Source organism: Nansenia antarctica, assembly GCF_963989245.1.
Source record: "Nansenia antarctica genome assembly, chromosome: 4".
Taxonomy (NCBI): Eukaryota; Metazoa; Chordata; class Actinopteri; order Argentiniformes; family Microstomatidae; genus Nansenia; species Nansenia antarctica.
This window is the reverse complement of record NC_137689.1, coordinates 66264332-66275697: the sequence shown is the minus strand read 5'-3', so window position 1 is coordinate 66275697 and position 11366 is coordinate 66264332. Positions and strand designations below refer to the sequence as shown.

The 11366-nt window shown below is 41.3% G+C and overlaps 1 protein-coding gene across 1 annotated transcript; it reads right to left on the bottom strand.

Moving 5' to 3' along the window:
- Positions 1-814: 814 nt before the first annotated feature.
- Positions 815-10980, bottom strand: sdad1 (SDA1 domain containing 1). The gene is made up of 22 exons (XM_080530198.1): positions 10803-10980; positions 10499-10603; positions 10305-10403; positions 10070-10180; positions 9689-9760; positions 9492-9592; positions 9305-9362; positions 9144-9215; positions 8888-8989; positions 8716-8785; positions 8508-8611; positions 8106-8163; positions 7948-8006; positions 3910-3986; positions 3556-3653; positions 3379-3455; positions 2980-3100; positions 2777-2868; positions 2403-2587; positions 2176-2260; positions 1225-1386; positions 815-1128 (listed from the first exon to the last, which is right to left on the bottom strand). Exons 1-22 carry the CDS (start codon positions 10890-10892, stop codon positions 1081-1083), a joined length of 2046 nt encoding a protein of 681 aa, XP_080386324.1. The 5' UTR covers positions 10893-10980; the 3' UTR covers positions 815-1080.
- Positions 10981-11366: the final 386 nt, after the last annotated feature.

Sequence of the window (11366 nt, the reverse complement as noted above, 5' to 3'; positions counted from 1 at the left end):
TTTAAGCATCAGAAGAAAGGTGAGTGGCCATAAATGTGTATTGATCTTATTAAGACAAAAGACATTGAGGGTGCCTATATGCACTGTAAACACATGGGAAATTACTTTAACAAAACATTATTGTCAAGATACAGTATATTTTACAATAGTGCTGTCCCAAACGACTATTTTTCTAGCGACTAATTTAGCGATTATTTTATCGATTAGTCGATTAGTCTAACGCCTAATTTATCGGTAAGTCTAACGATAATTTTTGTACTGTAAAAAAAAAAAAAAAAACGGATTTGTCTCCACCTCACTGCTATGTTTAGCCAACTTGAATGCCAACATGGCCATTTAGAAGTCTGTCCATCACCACAACACATAGCTAGCTAGTAGCTACATAGCTAGCTAACGTTACTCTCGCTGCTATGTTATGATTAGCTAAATTGATGCTAACGTAGCATGCGAGCTACGAGCTAGATAACGTACAGTAGGTGCTCGCACCACAATGACAATAGGCTACCGTAGCTAGCCAGCTACATAGCTAACGTTACTAACACCAGAAGACAAGACATACGAACTGTGGTGAGGTACATTGCTTGTGTAACATTAGCTAGTAGCTATCCATTTTTCACTCATACACTTAATTGTCTCGCCTGGTAAAATAAAGGTAAAAAAAAAAAAAAAAAAAAAAAAAATCGCCATTTTGTTTATTTACGACTAACCGACGCATATTACGCAAACCGACGTATTGACGTGTCGATGACGTCGACGACGTCGAATAATCGTAACAGCCCTATTTTACAACAATCTTTTAACAAGGCACAGAATATTCAATCATTTATTTATTTCAACACAACTGCAATTAAAACTGCAAATGAGAAATGACAACAGAACATTACTGACTTAATAGACGGCAGTATGAGTATAGCCTACCTATACATAGTTTTTTTTTGTAGAAAAGAAAATAACATGTTACAAAGTGACCACCAATGAGCCATTCGACCACACCATCCCTTCATAGCTCAACATTGGAGCCATCGGTTTCAATAGTCTGTGGCACAAAATGACGATAGCTTTTACTCCCACGGTGTTTACTTAATAATTATTCTTCTTTTTCTTGATGAGTGCGTCTCTTAGAGCAATCTGGACGGAGAAAAAGAATCAAAATCAGACAGAGGAAAAACAAAAAAATATGTGACGGCAGCTGGTGAAAGGCGGAACAAGTGTCTGAATGTTTACCTGTTTATCTCTGAATGAGCGCTTGTTCTTCGTCCGCACACCCTGACTGTGCCTCATCATCATGAAGTTCTTATGCTTCTTCTTGTCCTTGTTGCTGGTGCTGGCAAACGGGTTCAGCTTGCTCTTCTTCCTCACAAACTCCTTCCTCTCTGATCTGCCAGCCTGGGGTAGACAAACACAACGTTTACATTTCAATCTTTGGCATTTAGCAGACGCCTTATTCCACAGCGACTTACAATCAATACATTTGACTAAGCAAGTGAATCATCAATTCACCAGTCGTAGCAGGAAGAGTCATCTAGCTTAGGCCAGGGGCCATTGGCAGTTGTTGTCATTTCTTTTTTAGACACTGGAGAAACAGTACAAGGGGGGGAAGCAGGTGTCTCAGGAGACACAGTGCTGGCGGGTAGTAGATGTCTCAGGAGGAGCAGTTTGTAGCAGAAAACATTTGACTAAGTAAGTGAATCATCTATCCACCAGTCATAGCAGGAAAAGTAATCTATGCCCAGGCCACGGGCCATTGGCAGTCATCGTGTTAGAAGAAGGACATTTTTTTTTATATCGACACAGGAGAAACAGTACTGGGGGGTAGTAGATGTCTCAGGAGGAACAGTATAGGGGGGGGGGGGGGAATAGGTGTCTCAGTTCAAAACCCGCCTGAAACCACACCACTACTAGTGTGCCCTTGAGTAAGGCACTTAGCCCTCAGTTACTCCAGGGGGAATGTCCCTGTAATTCGTAATTGTAAATCGCTTTGGATTAAAAGCGTCTGCTAAATGGCAAAATTAAAATTCAATTAAAATTAACTATGAAATGATGAGCTTTTATAACTGAAGAGTGAGAGCTGCACCTACTTCTACACATCGAATTAGCAAACCGTCCCAGAGCATAAAAGATACCATAGAACACCAGTCAATGTGAAAGAGGACGTCGTTGATTGAGATATCTTACCTGTGCAGTTGCCAGTCGTGAGTCTTTGTCCTCTTTTGGTTTCTTGTGCAGGCGTTCAATGTCTCTCAGGGAAAGGATCTCCCCTCTGAAAAGTAATGTAAACCCACATATTAGCTAACCCTAAAGTTTGTAAAAAGATGTCATATAAGTGAAACCAAGCCATTGAAATTATCATTATAATTATAATTCTAATCCCATTGTAGGTGTTGAGGTCAAATGCGACTCACCTGGGTTCCTCCTCCTCCTCAATTTCCACATTCTTCCTCTTCTGGCCGGGTTTTGCGTTGACCTCCTTGGCCAACTGGGCGAGACGGATCTTCTTGAAGTCGTCCTGCGTGAGGAATCGACTGCCGCTGATCGCAGCTGCCTTGGCCCTCCTCTCCTCCAGGGGCATGCTCTGCAGCTTCTCTGCCTGGGAAACACAAACAATTTATTTACACAAGTCAATCAGAAACACGCAGTCCAACCAGGACACCTAATCCACACAGTAGGGTGCCAATAAGGGACCCCTTATTCACACATTGACCAATCAGAAGTATGCAATTCAACCGACTCTCATACAGGTCAGCAGAATACAGTCATGGTATTGACCGAATCCTACCATTTCTCCGGTGTCTTCATCGGAGGAGTGGTGAACATCTATCCATTCGCCATCTTCATCGTCACTAACACTACTGGCACTCTCCCAGCCGTCTGTAGACAGGAAACAATGAACAAATGGTCAACAAATGACATCAAACTACATTCAGGCATCAAGAACAGAAATGTACATTTGCTGGTATATTTCTCAAAATCCCTCCTTACCCCCATCCTCTCCCTCTGCCTCCTCCACTTCCAGAACCTCGGCTCCAGGAATGTAGTCCTTGGCCTCTAGCTCGCCATAGTCCTGGATCTTGGCCTCTGCTGAAGCCTCTGTGGGTCTCCCCTGGTACAACAGAACGTTTTATGTTTGTTAGCATAGCGTGTAGGTGTTATCATCATCTGGTAGGACAACCACACCACAAGAGAGGCATGTGACATTAGCATGTGCCACTTCGGGGGGAAACGATAATTGAGGCAGTTTATGCATATACCGTAGCATTGGTCTCTGCAAAAATGTTGTTTCCTTACACTTCTGACAGAAGTGGTAATCTAAGACCATCAATGTTTAGAAATACTATCCTGCATATGAATGGATGATGAATGCGTATGTGGCCATCTCACCCGGTCTTTCTTATGTAGCATTTGTGGATTCAATTTTCTGAAGAGCTGGATAACTCCTCTGGCAGACATCATCACATCTAAACGAAAGAAAGAAAGACACACACACACATACACACATGAATCCAAAGTCTCTTACGAAAACACAGAGAAGGGATTCACAAACAGAACACTACTTACTCTTGTCTTTGTGGTTCTTGTACTGGGCCAAGTCCTGCAGTAGGTCTTCTGTTATAGACAGGGGACAGCGAGCTGCCACCTCCTTGATGGCGTTGATGCTGCACAATACCGGAAACAGAGAGGGACATTCTCATGGCCATCCAACCAGTGACCACTAAAAGCCAAAAACTACATTTTAAGTGAGATGGTATGACTTGTCAAACGCCGCAGCAATTATAAAATGTGTGTGCAGCACCATCCATAACTTCACCTATACACTAACAACATTTTCCAGCACACAGCATTGATACCTGCTACGGTGCTGCACATTGGTCTACTGTACGATCGCCTAATGAGTGTGAATCAGCCACTTACCCAACACACATCACCTCTCCAGAGTTCCTCTCCGTCACAAAGTTATTGGCTATGGTCATGATCACCGGCTCAATGATCTGTGGAGGTAACATAGAATCATATGGAATATGTACACTCACCAAACACTTTATTAGGATCACCTGTACACACTTCCCATTCACACAGGTGGTGTAATGGTGTGGGGAATGTTGTCTCGGGTTGGGTACCGTTTGGTTTTATTCGATACCGGTGCCAAATCGGTACTTTAAAAATGGTACCGGTACCGAAACGGTACTTAAATCGGTACTTTTGATAAAATAAAATAATATATATATAGAAATCCAGGATTTTTCACATCAGTGGTCACTGACGCGATTTTCCGAGTGCACGCCATTAATGCAGAGCGGCGATGTTTTATATAAGGTGATCAAATACCAACATATCCTGATGCTACAGCTGCAGCAGAACATGGGGAACTACAGCACTGAACATAGGTAGGGATGCTCCGATCTGGATTTTTGGGGCCGATACCGATCACCGATTTTTTTCCTCAAGATCAACCGATACCGATACCGATTTTTAAAAAAATACATAACTGTAGGCCTACTGACTGGATAGCCTACATATTTTTTGCTTTTTAGACAAAAGTTTTGATCCATTAGGCACCAAGCAAACGCAGACCCATTTTTATGGCATAGTAAAAGTCTGGCCTATCACCCAGTTAGGGCCTGAAGCCCAAGTCAGTGATATTGATTGAGATTGATTGATTGAGAATGTTTATTTTGGTCCCCTATACAATTCACAATACAGATATAAGAAAATGTACATAGTCACAATTTATAACATCAGGACCAAAAAGGTGTAGGCTGAAGCCGTGGCTTATTGCGCCTACCCTTGTTACATGTATGCATGTCCCCCCATGAATGCATAATCAAAACATTGAAACTTTTATAAACAAAATGTCACTTACGCATGTCAACAAAAAGTTCAAAAAATAAATTAAAAATACCAAACAAAAACTATATTTAAACCTCTGTTTTATACTTGTTAATCATCTTATTTTTAAATAATTTTTTAAATCCTTTTAATGTACTACACATTTTCATTTCCTTTTCAAAAGTATTCCATAAATTAACTCCTTTAACTGTTATACATCTTTGTTTTGCATTTGTTCTAATCTTTGTTTTCATAATCATACATATTCCTCTGAGTTCATAATTACTCTGTCTAACTTGAAATAGTCTCTGGATACAGTCTGGAAGCATCTTATTTTTTACTTTATACATGACTTGTGCCATTTTGAAGTCCATCAATTCTTTAAATTTGAGATCATAGGTGTTTATGAATAATTTGTTAGTTGGTTCTTGATAGGCAGCTCTGTTTATAATTCGTATAGCTCTTTTCTGTAGTAAATAAATTGGATTTGTGATTGTTTTGTATGTGTTTCCCCACACTTCCACACAGTAGGTTATGTATGGAACTATTAGAGAACGGTACAATATGTGTAATGAATTTGGATTAAGTATGTCTTTCGTTTTATGCAGTATTGCAATAGACTTTGATATTTTAGTCTTTAAGTAGTTTATGTGTGTTTTCCAACATAGTTTGGCTGTATAAAAGACATCATAAACGTGGCCTTCATGGTTTACATACTGTTACGTCCTCCTATGTTTTCTGTTCAGTTATCTGTCTTCCCCAGGAAAAGAAAAAAAAAAAAAAAAAAAAAAAAGATCGGTTTTTGCGATCGGCCATTTTTGCCGATCACCGATCGAGTCATTTGGAGTGAAATCGGCCGATTTAAATCGGTGGCCGATAAATCGGAGCATCCCTAAACATAGGTTACCGTATAATATACATGTGACTGACAGATCCGCCCAAGACAGACAGACAGACACACACACACACACACACACACACACAGTGAAAGATAATCAGCTCATTGAATATGAAGTACACAAGAGTACACACAGAACCGGGAACGCGCATACAGCATATAAACTTGTGACTGACAGTCACATACACACACATACACATACACACACACACACACTGAAAGATTATCAGCTCATCAATATGAAGTAGGCCTACATGAGAGTACACGCACAAAACGGGCTAATTAACTGTTTACACAAGTAAAATCACAGTGTGACAGTCAGATGAAGCATTCGGTAAACAATCAACAGCAAGGTAATGCATCAGCTGAGTTAAAGAAAACCAACTTTTACCTTTGATGACACATGAGCCCTGTTTTCCCATACCTCCGCCGTTCTGTTCGTGATGATTTTAGATTATTTTTGAAACGCGCATATTGCCCTGTAATTAGACCATGCGGCCACAGCTTCCGTGTGTCTCTTATTGTCCAAATGTTCCCTGAATTTTAGCTGCATGTTTTTCCAGCATGTAAATCCGTTGTCAATAAAAATTCGACTCCAATTCTTTCCCCCTGCCAATAAAACGTTGTTAAAGAGATTGGAGAGACGCAAAGGAGAGGGATTTCCTGAAATCCATATTTCCTGCTAAATTCAGACCAATCACAAAACTGTTTTGCAAGCGCGTTGCCTCGCACTTGTTGAGAGCATTCAGTCACGGATTACATGCACTGGAACTAACAGGCGATGTCACGTGCGGTTGCATGTAACGTCCGTTTCGGACACCAGGGGGCGACAGAGGAACCGAAACGAGGCACCGAAATCTCTGTTGCAATTCGGTTCGGTAGGTACCGAATGTAAAGTAACCGGTACCAACCGGTACCAGTTTTCGGTACCCAACCCTAATGTTGTCTTGACACACAATCGATCAAATCATCAATTGAATGACACAGGCTATTTAATTATTGTCGCTGACCAAGTGCATCCCTTCATGGCCACAATGTACCCATCTTCTAATGGCTACTTCCAGCATGATAATGGACCATGTCACAAAGCAGAAGTCGTCTCAAAACTGGTTTCATGAACATGACAATGAGTTCAGTGTTATTCAGTGGCCTTCCCAGTCATCGGATCTGAATCCAGTAGAACACCTTTGGGATGCGGTAGAACGGGAGATTCACAGCTTAAAAGTGCACCTGAAGAACCTGCAGGAATTGCGTAATGCAATTATGTCATCATGGACCAGAATCTCAAACTAATGTTTCCAACATCTTGTGGAATCAATGCCACAAAGAATTGAGGCTGTTGAGAGCAAAGGGAGACCCTACCAAATTTGTGACAGCGGCTTGTGAAAGGTGGACCAAAGCCCTATCCTTTTTGCGAACCTGCTCGAACACTTTCCACGAACAGTGCTGAAAAATGCACTTAAAATAATAAAATAATTAAATCAGTGCTAAAAATACTTTTGGTTCGAAATGACACTATCAAGACAAATATGTATGGGAAACACTGCCAACACTCACCCGAGTACAAAGCACAGAGCATGTTACAGCAGATGAGTGCTGTGAATCGTGTATCCTTCTTCTGAGGAGAAGCGGTCACGTGATACACGATTATGATTGCTTCTCAATAGTCTTTTTTGACAGGTTATTTATTTGACAAATTACTTTTTTTTTGTGCTTTTTTAAGTTTTGTCATCACTTTCAATAGCGTCTTCAACCACACAGACAGTGGTGCTGGACAAACACTCTTAAGCCATAATACTGCCCAACCCTATAGTATAGTGTTCATAATAAAGTGTTTGTGAGTTTATTTGGTAACATCACTATATTGAATGATAGATCACAGATCTGGGGGTCCTCAAATAACCCTATGTTTGTACAGTATATTTTGATCTTTAACTATTTTTTATTGGTGTTTTTACTGACTGCTTTTATTTTACTTGTTATCTATTTATCTATCTATCAATCCCTGTTCTCTCCATGAAATTTAACTTCTTTGAGTACTGAGAAAAGCATTGTTATAACATCAGTATTTTATTTAGAATGATTCTGGTCACTGACAGATGATGTCAATCTTCACTACCTTGTTGCTAAACTAAAACAAGGGTTGTGACACAAAAAAAAAAACATTCCTTCAAGTGTTTGAGGACCGAACTTTGGCAGACCCTAACTAACAGAGCCAGGCTTACCTCTGGGGGCACTAGCTGATGGGAGGACTGGGCGGCACAGAGCAGGATTTTGGTCACCTCTGGGTAGAAAAGAAACAGGTAGCATAAAGCTTTGGTTTTTCTTCCTCAACATTACTTGTAGCATGTTTTAAACCATTATCAGTAATCCGAGTCCTTACCTCTTTGATGGGGTTGAATAAACCTCTGTACAAAGGGATAGTAGTTGAAGAGGAAGAGCTGTTGGGAGGAGAAGAAAAGCAACATCATCATGAGTGTGCAAGGCACACAAGGTAGTGGTAGTGGTGGTCTAGTCTAGTGGATAGTGAGTTGGACTTGGGATCGGAAGGTTGTGAGTTCAAATCCCGCCTGAAGCCACACCACTACTAGTGTGCCCTTGGGTAAGGCACTTAGCCCTCAGTTACTCCAGGGGGAATGTCCCTGTAATTCGTAATTGTAAGTCGCTTTGGATAAAAGCGTCTGCTAAATGGCAAAATTATTTAATTAAATTATTATCATCACAACATGGCCCCGAGTCTACTGTGGCAACATGAATTGAACAATCACTAATGACTTTTTCCTACCTCGTGGATTCCAACAAGTCTGGACAGTAGCTCCATCATCATGATCTTCACCTCGAAGCGTTCCTTTGAGTCCTCCAACTGCTTCAAAAGCTTCTCTGAGAAATCTAAGCAAACATAATGCGCATTAGAAAGCAAACGATTGACTGTCTTCTCAGAAAAGTCAAACACCATTGTGTACAACCTGGTGTCACGGAGGGTGGAAAAATACCTTGAGGATCATGGATCAGGTGGATGGCAGAGAAATTAAACACCTCCACCTTCTTCTTCTTCTTGTGTTTCTGTGAGGAACGTAGAAATTGATGAAGCGTGAACAACAACCGAGGACAGACTCAGTGAGCACTCAAAGGAAACGAATAAATCAATTGACGATTGTCAGTTACCTTGAGGACTTTCATGGCCTTCTCCATCTTCTTCTTGTTCTTAGACGTTTTCTTCCCAGTAGAGTACCTCACCATCAGGTCTCTAGCCGTCGGGCCTTCCTCCTAGAGAAATTAGGTTCTGCTTAGATCTGAGGTGAGGTGTTGGGATGTTTCATGTTTGTTTCTTGTTGTGTATGTGTAACGTAAAGGAAAAGATTCCCTCTGAGGGACAATAAACACAACCAATCGACTAATGTCCACCATCTTATATACATGCCTCTTCTTCTGAGTCACTGTCCTTCTCATCCACGTCTTTCCCAAGGAAAAACTTCATGCCTGCCACAAGGACCTATGTCGAGGAAACATAAATTGTCTGTATGTCATACACTAACATGGTTAAATTAATAGGATCAGGGGAATACATGGAAAACATGTTACCTTTGCAACCTTGGAGAAACATGCCGTTGTGATGACATTGACGGTTTTGGCATCATTCCTGTGAATGAATAAATACAGTTAAGAGGCTGTCAAGTGACATGACGTTTTACTCTTTCCTGTTTCTAATAACACTTCGGGAAAGTTTGCGACTAAAAGTTTAGCAGAGAGCGCAAGACATTCAACTCACCAGATATTCCTCTTGTACAGCTCAATCATGACATCTAGAGAGGTCTTAGCTGCAATGTGGTTGCTGTCTCTCAGCATGGTGTACATGAAGTTCTGTAATGTCTGGTGGATGAACACACACACAAACACAACGTTACAACATACACGGTAGTGGTAGATGAGACCAGAATGAAAATGAAAACTACCAGAAACACTCACTGTGTTCACTTTGTTGTTCTTGTGCTTGGCGTTGATGTTTTTAATGTCTGCCACAATGTGTGAGTACAATGTCTGGGGAGAGACAGAGAGGAGACTGAGCAGGAGCAGGGAGAGTGGACAAGCCTTAGCTCCTCCTCCTAACCACTCATGTGATCTGAAGGATCAGATGGGTTAAAACGATATGGTAACTCCTTACACGTGTCATCTGATAGGCCAGATGGAAAACATCTCATCTTATCATGTCATATTTTAAAGGAACAAGAAAACACACACCACAGTTCTGCAGAATGGTGGGTGAAACTCAAAAGAAATAAAGAGAGCCACACACTTTCTCAGACGCCAAAACATTACGCCACACAGACGCCAAACATTACTGCTAACCTTTCTGAGGAGCTTGTCGTGGCAGCGCAGAAGCTCAAAGAACAGCTCCAGGAGACCAGTGGGGTTGATGAGATCTCTGTTCCTCATCAGAATCAGTGATTTGCAGAACGTCTGGAGGACAAAAGGGAAGCACACCGAAAACATTCAAACCAAGTTTGGTTGCAGGGGGGATGAAACCGCCCTAATCATAAAAAGTAACAATCACAAAACAAACACGTTGATTGTTATCCCTTACCATCCTTAGATCAGAGTCAAGGATTGTGTGATGACTTAGAAGAAGCTCTGTCAACTCCTGAGGAAATGTGGCCAGATGCTGAAGATAGCAGTGTCCAACCTGGGAGACAGACATTGATTTATTTAGGAAGAGAAGATGATTACAGAATTGGTCCTAGGTCCTTGATTGACAAGAATGCATAACTTCCATCCTACCTGAGCGAGGAACATGACCAGCTCCCCAAGCTCCTTGTTGGGCTTGTTCGGCTGCAGTTTGAAGATCTGCACATTGGACTGGTAGTGTCGATACTGTTGCTGGAACTGTCAAAACCAGGAAGAGGAGATGGTCAGGTGGGTAAGTTATTAATAGACAACACATTTTAGGACAATCAAACATATCATAATAGGCAGGTTAAGTGTCATCACTGAAGTAGTTAGGAAACTAGTTTGTTTACAAGTCGAATCAGTGAGCTGGTTAGCATAGGTAAGCTATCCGAGTTACTGTACTCTGAAAACAAACCTCTTCAATATATGACTCAGGATCTCTCTTGATCAGGTTCCGCAACTGCGGCAGATTTGTTGGCAATTTGTTGTTGTTTCGACCCGACATGATGTCAGATTATGTATGTCACTTCTGTCAAAAATATAGACGTTCAAATCTTCTCCCTGTACCAGCGTGGCTCTCTAGTGGGCCGCCATATTTGTTTAACACGTTATAAACGGATCGCACAGATGGACAATTAGTGCGGCAAACGAAGCGCGTTTGCTCGAGTTCTCAGGTCAACAACGGATGAGACGAGAATGCGCCAAACCTTGTGGTCAAGCGAGGGCAATATTAGTCAACATCATTTTAATAATTTTAATTTTGCCATTTAGCAGACGCTTTTAATCCAAAGCGATTTACAATTACGAATTACAGGGACATTCCCCCTGGAGTAACTGAGGGATAAGTGCCTTACTCAAGGGCACACTAGTAGTGGTGTGGTGGCAAGGCGGGATTTGAACTCACAACCTTCCGATCACAATCAAGGACCCCAATTGAAATAAGCCAGTGGCTTTCTTGGGTTTTTATCCTGTTAGTTGA

Bases quoted from the DNA above. Each gene is read 5' to 3' on its own strand.
- sdad1 (XM_080530198.1), bottom strand. From the start codon at position 10,892: ATGTCGGGTCGAAACAACAACAAATTGCCAACAAATCTGCCGCAGTTG. The intron at 10,604-10,802 runs GTTTGTTTTCAG...TGGTTTTGACAG, and splicing joins CTGAGTCATATATTGAAGAG to TTCCAGCAACAGTATCGACA. The intron at 1,387-2,175 runs GTAAGATATCTC...TGTCTACCCCAG, and splicing joins CACGACTGGCAACTGCACAG to GCTGGCAGATCAGAGAGGAA.